Source organism: Protopterus annectens, chromosome 1.part1 (assembly GCF_019279795.1).
Source record: "Protopterus annectens isolate FY-2018-M chromosome 1.part1, PAN1.0, whole genome shotgun sequence".
Lineage (NCBI taxonomy): Eukaryota > Metazoa > Chordata > Ceratodontiformes > Protopteridae > Protopterus > Protopterus annectens.
Window position 1 is genome coordinate 1,987,516,350 of NC_056726.1, and position 19,191 is coordinate 1,987,535,540.

Here is a 19,191-nt window from a genome sequence, read left to right on the forward strand (position 1 = left end):
CCTTCGGGAGAGGACATGTAAGAGGAAGCATCTTGACTCCCCAGAGGAGTCCATCACATCCAATACTGACCTTGATGAAGCAGAAGTGTCCCCACAGTCACCTCCTGAAGACGTCTCCTTTGAAGACATCCTGGAAATTTTAAAACAGACAGGTGATTTGCGGTCCGCCTACCCTTCAGCTGAGGAGTCAGTATACCTGAAGGCCTTTGGATCTTGCCCTTCAACCTCTTGGATGACTCCTCCTTTTGTTGAACTTATTGAAGTAATCATTTGGAAGGTATGGGAGACCCCAGATTCTATAGATGGCACTCCTTGGAGGCCAAACAAATATATCACAACCCCAAAGGATAAGGCTTTTCTAACCAAAGGTGTAGCAGTTGATGCCATGGTCGTGGCGGTGGCCACATAAAAGGACGTATCCGAGACTGGTTCCTCTATCCATCCTCCTAATAAGGATTCCAGGACCGTGGATAGGTATGGGAAACAAGTCTTTTTATCAGTGGCCTTTACCTTATGGTCACTGAACTACCTTACCCATTTCACTAGACTACATAAGGACCTGTTAAAGGAACGTTTAGACTCCCTCCAAGGTGCTGTAACTGATGCTGTGGCAGATAAAGTCAATGCTGAGCTCGTCCCCCTCAATTCTGTAGTCAACTCGTCTATGAGACTCATTTCGTATGCAGCAGATGGAGTGAGTAGGGTGGCAGGTTCAGGCATCTCTATCAGGAGACAGGCCTAGATGCGCCTTTGCAATTTCGCGGAACCCTTCAAGTCTTCCTTCGTTAACGCTCCCTTTGATGGCTCATCTCTCTTTGGGCCTAAAGTTAAAGAAACACTTACCAGGTGTAAACAGGAAGGTAAGACCTTATTTCCCATTGTAGTACGTTTTTCCGCACTTACCAGACCATTCCCTAAGGGTCAGAGAGGGAGTGGGAAAATGTGGTTCAAAAAATCAGAGATATTCCCAGGACACACAAGATGGAAGTTCTAGAGGCAGAGGGGGGAACAGTAACGGAAGACGCCACTCTTACAGCAGGGGAGGCCCACAGAATCAGGGATCCAGGCAACCTTTCTTTGGCAGACCCTTCCAGCGCTCTTGAAGGAGTGCCCGATTGCTCGCCTCTGGAGGCAGTTGGGGGGAGATTGTCTCTGCACCTTGAAACCTGACAAAAAATAATAAAAGACAAATGGGTGCAGGATGTAATATCCAGGGGATATATCATTTTCTTCTCCTCCCCCCCTCCCATAAATGAGTCAGTTCCAAATGCTCCATCCAGTCAAAAGGAACAAGCAACATTAGAAATTCGAAACTTGCTAAGAGAGTCATCCAGGAAGTCGCCACAGACCAGAGAGGTTCTGGAACTTACTTAAGATTTTTTTAGTTCCAAAGAAAACAGGGGACTGGAGACCCATCTTTGATCTCAGGAAACTGAACAAATCTTTGAAAAATATCAAGTTCCAGATGGTGATACTGCAGTCATTTCTTCCATTCTGGGAAAGAGACATTTGGATGTGCTGTATAGACCTTCAGGATGCGTGCTACCACATATGAATGGCTAGACGATCCAGAAGGTACTTGCACTTCTGGCTAGGAGCCAGCCACTTCCAGTTTCGAGCTCTGCCCTTTGGTCTCACTACAGTCACCAGAGTGTTCACCAAATGCATGGCAATAGTGGCAACTCACCTGAGATGCTGAGGATTCCGGGTGTTTCCGTATTTGGATAACTGGCTCATAACTGCCCCGACCAGGCATCTTCTGCTACAAGCCAGGGACTATGCTCTTCAGCTTTGTTCCTCCCTAGGCATTGCCATAAATTATGACAAATCTGCTCTAGAGCCATGTCAAAATTTAATATTCATAGGAGCAGAAATAAATACAACTGCATTGATAGCAAGACTCCCTCACAGCAGGGTTCACAATCTCTGCCTTCATGTAAAACTGTTAATCGGGAAGACATTAGCCTTTGCAAAACTAGTTATTCAGGTTCTCGGGAAGATGGCAGTGTCTATTGTACTTATTCCCCTAGCTCTTCTGCATTTGAGAATACTTCAGTAGTTACTTTCCACACAATGGTCAATCCTAGATCTTCCAGTGTCACACAAAAGCCTCATTACCACTTCCTGCAAAAAGAATCTCCAGTGGTGGATTCACTCTGTCTTAGTATCGCAAGGCTGTCCCTTCATTCTCACTCAACCCCAAGCCACGGTGACCACAGACGCTTCCCAGATGGGGGGGGCATTATCTCAGGAAGACAGTTCAAGGCATCTGGCAGGATCATGAGGCTCATTTGCACATAAACCTCCTAGTAATGAAAGTAGTGCTCTTAGCGTTGGAAGCATTTCAGGACACTCTTCCTCTGGAAACAGATTCAGGCACCTAGGCAACGTGACATCCCCCTGTGAGACAGCTGGATGTGGACACATGGCAGGTTGGCAGTTTAGCTGCAGTGACAAATCCCTGAGGACAATTCCCTGTGGGTATAGAGGAACACCTTACACCCTAACCATAGGTGGCAGACACAAACCCCCATAGTGATACACTCTGCACCCCCCCCGCCCCAGAAGCCGACATGTACGACTGTCAGTCGAACATGTCAGTCACTGGATGCCAAGTGGGCATGAAAGTGGTACTGTGAAATCCGTGTGCTGTGGGCAAAGCCTTTATTAACACAACATGTAAAGTGATGTGTGTAGTGCTTGGTGCGTACTAAACCCAAATATATTCACAACTTGTAGAAATGTGCCACAGCACGTAGGAAATCCTGCACATCACTGTAGTTACACTTATGTTGCAAGCTGTGCTTTAGGTGACTCTCCCTTACAACAATAGCCTTTTTAAGTGGTGTCACAGGCATCCCCCACAGAACTGACTCCCCTTTGGGTATCTGTCAAGTTCTGTTCCTGTTGCAGAACATACAGAAGGTCGGAGAGCTGCACTGTAGGGCATCCAAGTAACACTTTTAGTCGACAATGCCATGCTTCCACCTGGTTATTAGTCTGCGCTGGAATGTGTGTGATGTCGCTGACATGGAAGATGGCAGGCTTTGGTGTGCTGAGCAGTGGGATGCATTCTTCCTTGGTAGGCCACGCACATAATGATGGTCCAGAAATACACCTGTAGGCTTAGCACAGTCAGGTAAGGTAGCCACAATGTCCAGAAATGCGGGGATAACATCTTGCGTTGGTAGAAATGCCAATGCAATCAGCTTGCGGATGGCTATTGAAAATGCAGTGTTCATACCATACAGGGCCACAAGGTGGTGATGCTGGATCTGGCACCAGATGATCTGTACAAAATGGAATAGGCACCTCTTCAGAATACTCTTAGGGAATGCCTTTTGGCTGGCACAGATTGTTGCCTTCTCAAAATCAGTCATAATGTACCGTGGAACCAAGGTGCATCCCTGATCTGCAGCCATGCCCTTCAGTATTTCCCACATATTGTTGTATGCAGACTCTGATTTCCGTGTCATTAGACAGTACACCAGGGGGGCAATCCTTGCTGAGGTGGGGGTGCCAATCCATCCATGTAAAGTATACAGTTGATGGCAAATATCGGCTCGTGTTGGGAAGGTGCCATCCCCAAGTATGAAGTCTGACCTGTACAAATCTGCCAGATTTTGTTCTGTAGTTAGTAGAACCAAGGAATCAGTCCTGTCCATATCAGACTTTTTGCATAGGATAAAGTTGCCACTACGTAGTGGGTACTGGCTGACATCAATATTTCCAAGTGTTGCTGGAGGTGTGGACATGGATGCCCATGCCCTCTGCCATACCCTGGTGATGCTCCAATGCAGGGTGGCACAGCAAGGCATTTCTTGTAGTATATTGTCATTTGCTGTGCCAAGGACACTCTGCATTACCAGACTGGGCAGCTTATTGCTGGTTACCGCCCTCTGTCGTAGTTCTGCTCGCAGCATAGCCACTTGGGCAGTTGTTGCATCTGGACCATGCTGGTGTGGCAGTGATTTCTGCAGTTCTGCCCCCTCATCCTGGTGAACAGTGATGGCACGGCCTCTGCATGCCTTTATTCTCCACTCAGTACATGCCCAGTACTGTTTAGGGGGTGCTTCATGCTCTAAATGGTAGCGGTACCCCTCCACTACCAGCATTGGTTTGCCCCGTTGGCTGGCCACTATGCTGTATCTGTTGCCAAGCTGACCTGGGAATTAATCATACACAGATTCCATCATGGCAACATTACTTGTAGATGGCCTCCCGGTATCTATCACATCCAGCAGGGAACAGAATGTAGACACAACTTCGGTACAGGCCAATATCAGACTTTGGGTATGTTGCTGTACACCACCTTGTGTTGTACCCTTCTGAATAAGCGCTGTCTGTATACACATCACCTTGCTCTTACTACCTGTCCTGCTAGAGATTCTCTATGTGCAATTCACACAACCATGGAATTGACAAGTTATTGTAGTGTAGTAGCAGTCTACCCAGCTTGCTTGCACCACTGGTTCTGCATGTACTACACAGGTCCCCTTTAACTCCTAGCTGTTGCTGCTGGCTAATCAGGGTGTAGGTCCCAGTCTCAATTTCAATGACAGAGATTACATAGGAGTGTATCCCTGTGTAGCACCCTTTTCTGCCTACATGCATCTGCATACTTGCGTACCCCAGCTGCAACAACCATTGAATGAATTTGGCAGCCCCCACATTACATACATGCTGCTGTGGACTGGGAGGTGGGTTGATACTCCTGTGTGCCCCATATATACTTTCTCTCCTCTTTGTGTTAGTGCTCACTTCTACAGCGGTTGCTTTTGCGCTGTTGGGTAGGTAGTCTTTGATTGCCAGGGTTGACATGTTTCCACCTGCCCCTGCACTAGCGATGCTCTGGCAGGACAGTGTCTTGTCTGTTGCAGGCGTACCTCTCAACCTCTTTGGGTAGGTAATGTGGAAAACGCCATAAAAACAGTGGTAAAAACAGGGACACCTTTTACATCTTGCTCTTACAAACTTCGAAAGATGATCAAATAACAGGTTTTGCATTAGCATAAATTTTCTGATGGATTTGAAGTCTGAAACTCAAATGTCTGTCATTATTTTCTAACTCCACTCTTCACTGAAGTTCCACTACTTTGCCAGACAGCCACAATTATTTGGTATATGGGCCAGACATATTCTGCAAAGCTCAGGGTAGTCTGCGACAATCTGTACTGTTGGGGGTATGGGCAGGGATGCTTGTCGTGTTGTAACTTTTGTACTAGTGACAGTGTGCATTTACAACTGTGTCTCTCAGCAGCAGCTGCAGCTTCTTTGGCTTTTCCTGACAGCTTCCCACAGCAAGGTTTAATGTACGGGTTGTGTGTGGTGGATTTGAATGCTTGTGCAGGGCAAAAGGTAAGCTGCTTTTTGTTTTTACTGTGTTCGGACCTTTTTAGCCACTTGTTCTGCCGATCGCTTGTGTAGCACGGCTGTTTCCACTGTCAGGTGACAGCCCGCATGTCTACTTTAGGGAATGTCTCCATTTGCCAGTTTTCCTGACTGTGTGGATTCCCACAGCTTTTGGCCGCAATGCTGTACGATCTAGCGGTGCTGCAGCCTTCTGCTTTCGGCATTGTAGCTCACGGGCATTTTCTCGCGATCTACACGCTGGAACTCACTGGGAACAATAGGGATCCAATCAGACAATATGCCAGTAGTCTGGTGCATAAATAAACAAAGAGGACCCAGATCTTACCCCCTTTGTCAAGAAGGTGTAAGGCTTTAGCAGTGGCCAGTGGCCTCCAACCATTTTCTGATTGCAATGCACATCCCGGGAAAATCCAAAGTGATTGTAGATAAATTGAGCAGAGCCATATTATGGCCACACGAGTGGTCCCTCAATCAGAAAGTTGCGGAAGAGATTTTCTGAAAATGGGGCCAGCCTTGCTATGATCTCTTTGCATCACCTGCCATTGCAGGTGCAGCAACTACTTTGGCCTGATCCCTCCCATGGGGGAGTCACCATGGGATGCACTTGTTCACGATTGGCCTCCGGGACTACTCTGTGCTTTCCCTCCAATTCCCCTGATTCCAAAGTTGATACAGAAAGCAAGTTTGTTGGAGACTACGATAATCCTGATTGCCCCCATTGCCCTTATCAAATCTGGTTTCCCTTCCTTCCACCTCATCTTGTGGACGAACCATGGATTCTGGTCCCTGCTCCAGACTTTCTGACTCACCCGTAGGGAATGGTACATCCCAGCCTACACAACCTCAAATTGAGAGCTTGGCTGCTCAAATTTCCCTGATTACTAGGTTTCCTCTCCTTTCCTCCCCAGTCAAACATATTTTGTTGTCTTCCCATAAAATTTCTACATGAAGATTGTACAAGAGTAAATGGACCAGGTTTGCAATATGAGCCAGCGATAATCAGATCGATCCCTTTTCTGCGCCCATACATTCTATTTTAGAATTTCTTACGAAGCTTTTTCATGAGGGAGCTGCTGCTTCCACAGTTAGAGTTCAATTGACAGCAATTTCAGATTTCCATGTAGGAGAAAATGGTTCTGCAATCATGTCTCACAGGCTTTGTAAAGCCTTTTTGAAAGGAACAACGATGATAAGACTCCCATATAAAAATCCAACTCTTCCCTGGGATCTGAATTTTATTTTAACAAACATTATTTGTCCTCCCTTTGAACCTTCGGCCACATGTAATTTTAAATTTCTATCTTGGAAAACACTCTTTTTAATGGCTATTACCTCAGCTAGAAGAGTTTCAGATTTGCAAGCCTTGTCTGTCGAGCCCCCATACCTATTTTTCCATAAGGAAGGAGTTTCTTTATGCATTAATCCCTCTTTTCTTCCAAAGGTTGTGTCAGAAAGTAGCCTAAACCAATTCAATGTGTGTTGTCCATCTCAACCTTTATTCTTACAACCCATCCTCCATAATCTCTTCCTTCACTCTTGAGAGACCAAGTAGTTACTGGATTTACAGATCTCCATAGCCTTAGAAATACTGCCTTTGCCTCAATTATACACATATAGATATATATCCGTATGTACCTTGATATATATATATATATATTTTTATTTATTTTTTTATTTTACATTTGTTGACCGGGCTAGTCTAGCTGGATATATATCCGTTTACAGTAGAGGCCCGGGGAGAAAAGCTCCAGTACAGTTAAAAATTACAGTGATGAATATGAATAAAGCAAAAAAAATTACTGTGATAAATATGACTAAAGCAAACATTTTTCTACATAGATTTCTAAAAGGTACAAGAGAGGTAAGGCAATAACATTTCAGTAACTTATCATTCTTACATTACAAGAGGGGACAACAAACAAATTTCAAATGTACAAGTCTAGTTCCACTAGTAACATAGTAGGCTGTAAAACACTAAGGATAGAGTAATTTAAGGCATTACTTATGATTATATCTCATCTCCAGAAGGCATCAGGTAGGGGCTTAGAGAGAGGACAAACAATTAGTTGTATTTAGACTATGTTTCAGTCGGGATTGGTACAGGGACATAGCCAATGTGAAATAAGATGTTCTTTGATTTGTTTTTGAATAAAGAGGTAGACCCCAGACTAGTTATATTCTGGGGGAGTTGATTCCATATTTTTCCAATGGAATTAGCAAATAAAGCATCCCCAGCTTTATTGTATGATTTAGTTATGGATACTAGGAACTTATTTGCAGAACGAAGTGTGGTTAGGTTCTTATATGGAGAAATGAGGTATGCAAGGCTGGGAGTATTTTCGGGGAAATAGAGAGCCTTATGAATGATGAGTAATTGTTGATACAATAGGTGGTTATTTAGTTCTAGCCAGTTTAGTTGTTTAAGGTTGTGACAATGGTGAGTTCTAAGGGGTGTAGCATTAATGAATCTAGCTATACTGTTATAACAGGTAGAGAGTTTGTTAATGTTATTTTTAGAAAGTATGGTAAATATAGCTGAAGCATAAAAAAGGGTGGAGAGAAGGTGGGTTTGTGCAATAGTTTTCCTGGCTACTGGGTTCAGGAAGGCTTTAATTCTATAGAGTGACCCAAGTTTTTTATTAACAGCTTTAATAGAAGTGTTTATTTGTTCCTCAAAGTTCAGTTGGTTATCAATGGTTACACCTAATAGTCGAGTGGTTTTTTCAGGGTTTATACAGGTAGCATTATTAGAGGAGATGGTAAAGAAAGGTGTAGGAGATTTATTTGTAGGAGTAAAGAGCAGTAGCTTTGTTTTTTTGGGGTTAAGGAGGAGGCAGTGCTGCATAAACCATATTTCAACATTATGGAAGGTTGTTTGGGTGATGGACTGAAGAGAGGGAATGTCTGTATCTGAGCAGATCAGAGTGGAGTCATCTGCATATTGGATGCAGGTCGCTTGTGGCACATTCAGATAAAGATCATTGATAAATAATGAGAAAAGAAGGGGTCCAAGGATAGAGCCTTGTGGAACTCCAATATTTACATGGAGTAAGGATGATAGGTTGTTTTCCCAAAGTACTGCTTGTTGCCTGTTTTCGAGATAGCTTCTAAACCACTGTAAGGAATGTGAGCTTAGAGGGAGGTTGTTAAGTTTTTCAAGAAGTATGTTATGGTTAACCATATCAAAGGCTTTTGATAGGTCTATAAATAGTGCAGCAGAGAAATGGTTATTATTACGATTTTTATTGATGGAGTCAGCAAAGGAAAGTAGGGCAGTTGTAGTACTGTGGTGGGGCCTGAAACCATGTTGACAGTCAGCTAGCAGTTTGTTTTGAAGCAGGTAGTCCAGAAATTGTTTGTGTATGCACCTTTCCATTATCTTTGCTAACGGGGAGAGTAAGGCAATAGGGCGATAGTTGGATATTTCAGAGGAAGGGCCACCTTTATGAACGGGAATTATATGAGAAATTTTCCAAATGGTAGGGATTTTCCTTTCAGAGATGGTTCTGTTTATCAGTATAGATATTGGGAGGTAAATAGCTTTAGCAGCTATTTGTAAGAATTCGGATGGGAGTTTGTCTGCAGATGGAGTGCAAGGCTTTAGTTTTAGTAAAAGCTTATAAATGATTGATGATGCGACAGGTTGGATTTGAAAGGCATTAGTAGAGGCTGGTGGATTATTCTGTGGGGAGGTAATGGGTGTTGGTAGAGAGTTGGCTAGAGTTAGAATAGCTTCTGTAAAGTAGTTATTAAAGGCATCTGGGATTTGTATAGAAGAGTTAGGGTTTAGTCCTGTCGGAGCAGGAGTAGGAGAATGCCCAGGTTTTAGAAGTTTATTAATGCCTGACCAAAACTTTTGTGGGGTATTTTGAGTAGTATTTTGAAGATGAAGATAAAATTCCTTTTTATCGCTAATAGTGTATTTCTTGGTAGTATTTCTTAACTGTTTATATAGGAGATGATCAGCTGGAGATTTTGTAGCTCTCCATTTAGCCCAGATTTTGTTTCTCAGGGTCATTCTTTCTTTTGTTTGTTTAGATAGCCACGGGGCAGTTTTGGCTCTTATCCTGGTGGTTTGAATAGGAGCGTGATAGTCAAGGATCTGTAGAAATTTAGTGTTAAAATAGGAAACTGCTTTATTAAGCTCAAGGTTTGATAAAGGTGACCAGTCACAAGCTTGTAATTCATTAAGGAAGTTATCAGGGTTAAAAAATCTTTTTGAGCGGCTTGTTTTTAGTTATTTATATATATATATATATATATATATATATATATATATATATATATATATATATATATATATATATATATATATATATATACACCCATATTAAGGCAGTTTTTTTTTCCAGATGTCTAAGTTACTAAGGGCAAACAAGATCTGAGGAAGTTAGGGAGCTGCATTATGGTTAGGGAAGGATGCCCACGAGCTTAGTTGAAGATCTCGAACTTTTGGAAAGGGCGAGACAGATCCGATACATCGGATCCGACCCATCATTGAGAATAAAGGTCGAGATGGACAACACACATGGAATGTTATGGTAAGTACATAACTTCTTTTTTATTGCATTTAAAGGGAGTGTGCTTCTTACTGATCGAATTTTTAAAAAATGCTTTTATATTTACAGTTTGTTTGAAAATGTTAAATATACTAACTGTTTTTGTACTTTGAAGGTGAATGATATATGTGAAATGCACATTACCACTGTTCTGAAAGAAATGTCAAACACACTCCTCATAGACCTGCCTGAAGACAATTCTTCTATTGTAGAGGACATATTAGCCCGTAATGAGGTAATGGAGATTTCTTAAACTTCTTGTATATAAAATGTTTGAGTCAGATGTTCATGGCACATCTAAAGTTATGCTCACAGCATCTGTGAATTGCATTATTTGTTCATTCTAATAAGTATATTATTCAGCAGACAGTTGTATAATAATCCAGAAGATTATACCAGGATGTACATGATTATGGGTTCATGTTGAAACTCTAAAGAATGTCTGCAGTATTTGAGACCGTGAAACTTCAAGTACAAACATGTATACAAGGTGATTCCATAATTATATATAAGTAGCAAGGGTGAAAATACTTAAAATATGGAAATACAAGTTTAAGAATTTGCTGTTTTGTTCTGTTCTCTTAAATTACAGTTTATTTTTTTCAAAATGCTGGGATCTGCATATTGAGCTGCATACATCTGACAAAGAACCAGTTATTATTTATCCCATTATAATATTATTTTAACCTGATGTTATTTTTTTTTCCCCCTAGGTACTTCTGCCCCCGTGGTTTTATGCCCACTGAGCATTAATCCTCCTAGATGTCATTCTGTCATATATTTTATGATGATCACTATACACAGTAACTTTTTATCCTTTATAGGATCTTTTCTAGTGAGATTTCACTATGGGGTAACTGGTATGGGTCTGTGGTGCTATAACCTGTCTTGAGATGCTCCCACTAGATCCTTTGTTTCAGTTTTTCAGTTCTTGTTTTGGGAGGTGGAAGGTAGTTAATGATTTTCCTAGGGAGTTTTTTTCCAGATCTTAATGTTATAAGCTCAGCTCTCCTGCAGGTTACATTTTTTCATGTGTTATACTTTTCATACACAACCTGTTACTGACCGTAGCACTGCTTGGACTTGCCCTTTATTGGCTTCTGGCATGATGCTGATGCTCTGTTTTCCTATATACAATTTTAGTTCCTATATGTCTTGCTTTCATGTTAGCCTCTTGTGAACTTTCTGAGACAATACATGTCTGACTTATATACAGCCTTGACTTAGGAAACCACAGTCATAACCAGACTTGTGCAGGCCCTTTGAACCTGCTGACCCCTTAAAAGGAATGTAAAGTAATCTGGATCTTTTTCCCTCTGTCCTTTCTCTGACTGCTTGCCAGCCTCTTCTTTGGATCCCTATGATTCCCTTGACTTCTGTGTCTTGTAAAACACTTTTCCAGAACTTGAGTACAACATAATTGCTTCAAACTTACCTAGTTAACGAATGTTGTATAAAACACTGACGGATTCGGCACCAGGAACAAAACCACTTCAAGATTCCATGTAGAAAACTTCTTTATTCAGTAAAATAAACGAGTGGATAAGCGCTTTCACGCACCGAAAGTGCGCTTCCTCAGATCTTCACAATTAAAACAATAAACTCACCTAGTATATATACTCAGTAGCAATTCAATCAAGCATCTAATTAAGTAATTATTCAATTAATTGATTCATCTAAATTCAGTGCAAAGATTCACTTTATATACAGGAAGGCAGTATAAAACAGCTCTAGTTAGCTTCTCTTTCTGTTTCTTATATTCATATGTAGAATGCATCCATAGATAAATAGTCAATAAATAAGAATAAAATTATATTCATATAATTTATATAGTTTATATCTTGTGATAGAGCATATTTCAAATGTTCAAATAATCAAATCAGATAAACAAATCCATTCAGTTAAAACTGTTCTAATAAATATATATATATATATATATATGAATATATCGAAATAAATAAAGAATAAATAAATCTCATAAAATAATCTATAATGAAGTATAAATATGTGATAAAAATCTAAGTTACAAAAATGTATCAAAATTATATATTATGGATTGTATGTATATATAAGGTAAGCTTCTCATTTAAACATATATATATAGAAAATATGTCGTGATCAATTGTGTGTAGTGTCAATATTTTTCATAGACTGGTGGTCATGATAAGCTATGTGTCTATGCGACCAACATATGCCTCCATATATATATACTTATCAAAATCCATGTCCATATATCTATATAAAAATGTATAAAAATAAAAATGTATAAAAATAAGTATATAGAAATCTTTTAAAAAAAAAATATATATATATATATATATATATAAACATATATCAAGTATGTAATTCATATATATTTATATTTTATGATATATACACATATGAATGTAGATCTTGTGCATATATATAAACATAAATATAAATGAATAAATAAATTGAATAAATGATTTGATTAAATCGGTATTTTTATATAAAATGTTAAAATCAACCATTAAAATACTATAATGTATTAAGCATACTTGTATGGGGACAATGTGTCATAATAAAAAAAAATATATATATATATAACAAGTTAATATGTAAACATAAATATATATCTACAAGGCTTAAAGCTAAGGAACATAAACATGACATAATTATATGTATGTACATAAAAACAACACAAGGATGCTTTATTTGTATATCCTACTATCTAGTACTGGTTTGATGCAAATGCTCTGATTCAGACCTGGATGTAAGTGAGCACCCAATCTTAGAATCCATGATAATTCCACATTCGCCAAAATATTCATGTTGTTACCCCATCTCTTGTTCAATTCTATTAGTTGTAATACTCTAAATTTGAAACTATGCTCCCTGTATTCAAGTATATGTTTAGCTAAAGCATTCTTGTCGTTATTTTTCTTTATTTCATATATATGATTGTATATTCTTTGCTTAAACCTTCTCTTGGTTAGACCAACATAGAATGCTTCACATTTTGTACATGTCGCTAGATAGACCAAATTCATGGAGTTACAGCTTGCATAGAACCTGGGTTTAAATATGAAATCCATTTTGGGATGTTTATATGTTTGTTCATTGGTAATATATCTACACATGCTACATCTAGTACATGGAAAAGTTCCAATGGTGTTAAGATGTAAATGTTTGTTTAAATTTCCTTTACCTTCTTTGAAACATAACAATCTTTTTAAATTGGGGGAATTCTTAAAAAGAAATTTCGGATATTCACCTACTATATTCCTTGTTGTTTCATCTATAATCAATAACTTCCAGTTCTGTTTAATTATATTTTTTAGGTCTAAATTATCATTGGTATATTGCATCATATATGCTACTCTATTGTTGGTATTAAGAGACGTCCCTTCCTTAATTTCAAATCTAGTATGAGATATCCTGTGTCTCATTGTCAATTCATTCATGAAATCATGTGTCGAAAACACTTCTTTTCTTATTTCATGCACCATTTTCATGTTTTTACTAGTTAACGAATGTATAATGTAACAAAAAAAGAAATAAATGAAAGAAAAACTTTCGTCCGTTACTAAAAAGAAATTGCACTTGCAGTTACCTATAGTAATATAGCTTATTGCTGGATTCTTATCAACTTACTGAATTCCTTTCTCATTGAAAATGGAAATCTTTAAAAGTACCCCCACCAAAAAAGAAGGCAACAAGCTTTTGGCAGGAGAGTCATGCCTTCCAAACTTGTGTGTGTGTGTGTGTGTGTGTGTGTGTGTGTGTGTGTGTGTGTATCTCTGTTAAAATACATATGTATTATATACTTTCAAAATGATTATGCATGGCATATTACATGCAATTAGTGATTCATACATATAAAAATGTTAAAATACATAAATATTATATACTTTCAAAATAATTATGCCTAGCATACCTTCAAACTAAATGTTGCAGAAAGAAAGTGAATGCAGGTTCTGTATTGCACATTTTAGTACAGGAAAATGAAGAGGATGAGATAGAAATAAGATAAATGAATTAAGGGAGTTAATAGGTAAGAGAAAATATTAGGAAGACATGAAAGAAAGAAAGTGAAAGAAAAAGCATAAGTAGAGTAGCAGAAAGAGAAGAAATTTATAGTCCAGTATGTAAAATCATAAAAAGTATTAGAGTATGGTAAGTAGCAAGGCAGAAGACAGAGGCTATAGGTTGTTAAACAAATGATCAGATGTTGTAAGTTTTCACACAATCCTTGACAATGGGTTCAGTTCCTAACCTCAGAACCGAGATGGCCATTTACTTCAGCTCACACTCTCCAAACTCCCGAGACAGGCTCTACCCATGATGCTCCTCTTAGAGATTACCTCAGATCTCGTTTGTTGCTTTGCAGACCAGATGCGTTCGTTTCCTTCTCTCGAGCCTTGGCGTATTTTTTTGTGAGTATTGTCTAAATTATAGACTTCCTTCTTTGAAAACTTCTATATTAATCCCTTTATAACTCTTTGTATTTTTACCCGCTCCTCCCTTTCTTATTGAAGCTATTTTTCCTCTTTCTTCTGTACTTCTACCATTGGTAGACTGTCTAATACCATCGTTGGTACTCTTTCCCCTCCTTTGTTTACCTTTTTAAGGTATTCTTGCATACCATCGTTGGTATTTTTCTACCTATCTTAAAAAAAAAAAAAGCTTTCTTTCTAATTGTATTTCTCTTACTCTCCTCTGTTGCATGAACTCTCCACGTTTAAGAAGTGTAAAAAATTTGAGGGCTAAATGCCTAACTCAGATGGGCATACTCTCTGTATTTACTGTATTGGCAAAATGCGCTTACAAGAAAACTCTACCATTTGTCATGGGTTTTCAACCCAAACTGTAACTGAAAGGAAGAATAAGCTCATTTTGAAAGGACTCCTTAAATCCAGATTTGACAAGGCCATTTCTGAGTTCAGGACTGAAGCTAGCTCTTCCTTGTCATCATCATCACCTGCTTCAAAGAAAAGGCCTTCTTCGGTTCCAAGGTCCTCGGAGCCATCAAGGAAAATAGCTAAATCTACCTTGGTACTGAAGAGTTCATCGGCAGCAGAGAATTTAACTGGAACTAATTCTGAACTGGCTTCGGAGTCGATAGCTTCTTTTTTGGCACCTGCGGATGCATCGGTACCGAAGTAATTAGGGCTGCCTCCACTTCCAAGAACATCCTATTCTCCCTCTATAGACCCTGTTAAAGACACACTCCCTTTGTTCATAGGTAGGTACTAGGCTATCGGCCCATTGCCTAAGTAAGCCTAGCCTACAAGGTTCCCTGGCTTACGCCACCCAAGAATGTTAATTTCCTGTGCCCCCTGTCAAGCAGAGCCACAGAAGTGATCCCCGGGGTGTATTTCCTATTTCCCATCCACTCATCAAGATTTTTCTTGAAGAGTGCTAATGAGGAACTGTGCTTGACATAGATGGGTAGCTTGTTCCAGAGTATAGGAGGTCTCTGGGACAGGAATCTATCCCTCCAGCATGTCCTGTTTATTGTGGTGACAAGGTTTAGGTCCCTAGAGCGTGGAGCTCGGAGGGATTGGGATTTCTTTAGGTGTAGCATGTCCAACAGCTCTGGGTTTAACATAGCTTTATATGTTAGGCAGAGATCTCCTCACAGCAGGTGATATGCTACAGAGTAAAGCTGGGTTTTTTTGAGACGGTCAGTGTAGGGCATCTGTTTGAGGCCAGTAATCCTCTCTGTGAGGTACTTCTGTGGCCTTTCCAGCTGCTGCAGATGTCTTGTGAGATACATTCCAAAAGGTGCGTTGTACTCTATAATGGTTCTAATGAGTACCGAGTAGAGGGGAACAATGACCTCTTTTTCCTGGATGAGAACCCTTTTGTGATGAGGTGTGCTACATAGAAGGATTTCCGGACTACTGTGGCAATGTGATTATCAAAGGAGAGACTACTGTCCGCCTGGGTCCCAAGGTCTCTTATCACACATTTAGTGTTAAATAGACTGCTGTTTATGTGCTAGTTCATGGGTACAGAGTTTTTAACAAAGGGGATGACAATGCACTTTTTGGCATTGAGCTTGAGGCCATGCTTCTGCCACCAGGCATCTGTCTCAGTGAGGCCCTTCTGTAGGGTGTCAACATCATTTGGGGACTCGACTATATCTCCTAGTTTGCAGTCATCTGCGAACTTCATTAGCCAGAGGCCTTCTGTATTAGCCTGTACTTCAGAGAAGTAGATACCAAACAGGAGAGGTCCCAGGACTGAACCCTGTGGTACTCCACTTGTCACTGGTTTGAAGTCAAATTTGTAGTCTGCAACTTTTATAGTGTGGGTTCTGTCAGTGAGTCAGTTGGCAACCCATCTTGTGACGTAGGGATTTATACCTAGTTTAGTGAGTTTAGCTATAATTCCAGAATGGGGGATGGTGTCGAAAGCCTTGGCGAGGTCAAGATAGGCTGTGTGAACCACCTTACCCTCGTCTACTGCTTTGGTGACTGCCTCAAAGAAGGCAATCAGGTTCTGAAGGCATGATCTGCCTTTCACAAACCTGAACTGGCTGGGATCCAGAGTTTGGAGGTTACTAATGTCTTTGTTTGAGTTCCATGATAATACATTCCATGGCCTTGCACACCAGGCTCGTCAGGCTCAGTGGTGGCTCCCCCTTTGTGGAGTGGGATAACTGTTGCTGTGCACCATTCAGTGGGCACAAAACCTTATGTGAGACTATGATTGAACGAGTCTATATTACGTTATCGAATCCCGATAACATCGAACACCACAACACCGACACACAAAGCCAGAACTGCAAATGTGTCAAACCCCTAAACCGCGAATTTTCAAATCTCGACCCATCATAGTCGGCCAACATAACTGCGCACTACATACCCAAACATAATAAATAAAACACATACATACACAAACCAAACCCTACTTCTAACACTACACAAAACCATACATACATTACTATCTATGCACTTACCTTAACCCGCACCCTAACCTTAAGGTCCGTTACTATCGCACACTTACCCTTCAGACATATACCCAAACCAAACAAATAATCCACACGCATACATTTAACAAAACCCTACTTCTAACCCTACACTAAACCTTACATACATTACCTATCTATGCACTTACCTTAACCTGCACCCTAACCCTAAGGTCCGTAAATATCACACATTTACCTTACGGAGCTATATCGCAGACAGGCCAACCATCACACTTTGACATTTCACGTTTCGCAGTTTTGTACGTTTGCCGTTACTGTAGGTCACGCTTTACTTGTCGGTCTTCTGGTGTTTGATATTACTGGGATTCGATAACGTAATATAGACCCGATTGAACATGGTGCTTAGGTGGGGAGCCAGTTCATTCTGAAGTTCATGTAAAACGCAGCCTGGGTTGTTGTCCTGTCCCATGGATGCTGTGTTTTTGGTTTTAGAGAGTGCAGCTTTTACCTGCATATATGTGATTACAGGGACTCTGCATTCTTCCTGTATAGATATGGGTCCTTTAGGGGATGAGAGGGGGGTAAAGTTAGCAGTAAACCTATCTGCCAGGATGTTGGCAATATCAGTTGGCTCTGCAATTTTAGTGCCGTTGTGCTGTAACTCAGAGCAGATCTGGGTGTTGCAGTTGAGATTCTTGACATAGCTATAGAATGCTTTGTGGTTGCCCTTAGAATCAGTGGCGATTTTGTTCTCATAGCTAGCTTTGGAGGATCTTATAAGGGATCTCAGCTTTTTACTGAGGATGACCAGGGAGCTCCTCCAGTCATGGGATTTTACTCTCTTTTGCAACAGTTTCTTCTTTCTGTTGTAGAGTTTGTTTATAGCAGGGGAAACCAGATTGGCTCCCTTTTTTGGAGGATAGTGTCTTGGTTCTGTTTGGGATAGCACGATCCATGCACTCATGTAAGTGCTTATAGAGTGCATTTGTGTAGGATTCAGCAAACGTAACTTTATTGTCCGTCTGCATGGATATCATGAAGTTTGCCACTTCTGTCTTAAGAAGCATGAAGTTGGCTTTGGAGAAATTTTTTACACTTGTTTCCTTAATGGTGGGTGGGGGCGGGATGCGGATATCTAGGGTGGTTAGCTTATGGTCGGATCTGACCAACGAGGAGTTGACTTCAGGTGTGGAACACCGGTCATTCATGTTGGTAATGATTAGGTCTAAGATATTGTTGACACTGGTGGGGGTGTGGATAATTTGATCCAGGGCATTGGAATTTATGAATTCCAGAAAGCGTTGAGCGAAAGAGTTGGTACATGAGTAGTTTTACCAGTCAATGGTGGGGTAGTTGAAATCGCCCATTATTAGGGTGTTTGGTTGAACCCTAATATTTTCCAGCATATCAAGAAAAGAGGAGTGGGAATCCTGGGGCATGGTAGGGGATCTGCAGCAAGTTACAATTTGGATTGCAGTTTTGCCCAGAGTTAGTTGCACTTGGATAACCTCAGATGCATTATGCTGCTCAACTAGCCTGGAGGTATGGATATCGTTAATGAATATGGACGCACCTTCACCTTTGGTGTTCTGGTCAGGTTAGAGGGCCGAAAAGTGTGGTATGAGTTATAGCTTGGTAATGCAGTGGTGCTCTCTAGAGCCTTGAACCAGGTCTTAGTCAGTGCACAGATATCGATGTTCTCCATTTTAAGGAGTGCCTTGAGTGAGTGCATTTTGAGATTTACACTTCTAGCATTGAGAAGCATTACCCTCAGTTTTTGCTTGCCTGTTCCTGTTATGGTGGTGAATTTGTCATTTGAACTTTGCTTATGTGGAAGTGGAAGTGAGACCCCTAAATCTCCTTCCACTGCGTATGTTCGATCTACTAAGCGTCTCTCAGAGGCAGATATCATGAGACTGGTGGATCAGCTGCTGGTGACGAGGGGATTGTCCTCTATTTTGAGTCACATTGGCATTGGAACCATTCATCCTGTGACACCTCCATATCCTCCTCCTCTAATTCTTGCTGAGCCTTTGTAGCCCTAGATCCCAACTCTCCCTGCTCCAGCTGTCTCAGTTTTGGTAGCATCTTGATCTCCAGTTCCGAGAACTGTCTTGAGTCCCTCCCAGTTATTGGCACCGGAGACCTCCCGGGGTCAAGACTCCCTGGTCGGGTCTGAGATGCATGGTACCTTTTCATCTCCTTCTGAGCCATCCATGTCTCTTGGTGCCTCTGCCTTTGTAGCATCGACCTAGGCTTCTGTTCCAGGGGCTGCCTCCTTGGTCTGGGGTGTAACCCTGGTTCCAGAGGAGTCTGTTTTGGTTCCGGGCTCCCATTCTTTTACAGGGGGCCAGCCTTCCG

General features: G+C 40.8%; 1 protein-coding gene across 1 annotated transcript in view; it reads left to right on the forward strand.

Moving 5' to 3' along the window:
- The window catches only part of LOC122816787 (dynein axonemal heavy chain 8-like), a 9,517,065-nt gene that overhangs the window by 2,774,817 nt on the left and 6,723,057 nt on the right, over window positions 1-19,191 (forward strand). The window contains 1 exon segment of the mRNA XM_044089814.1: window positions 10,048-10,167. Coding sequence (XP_043945749.1) covers window positions 10,048-10,167 — 120 coding nt within the window.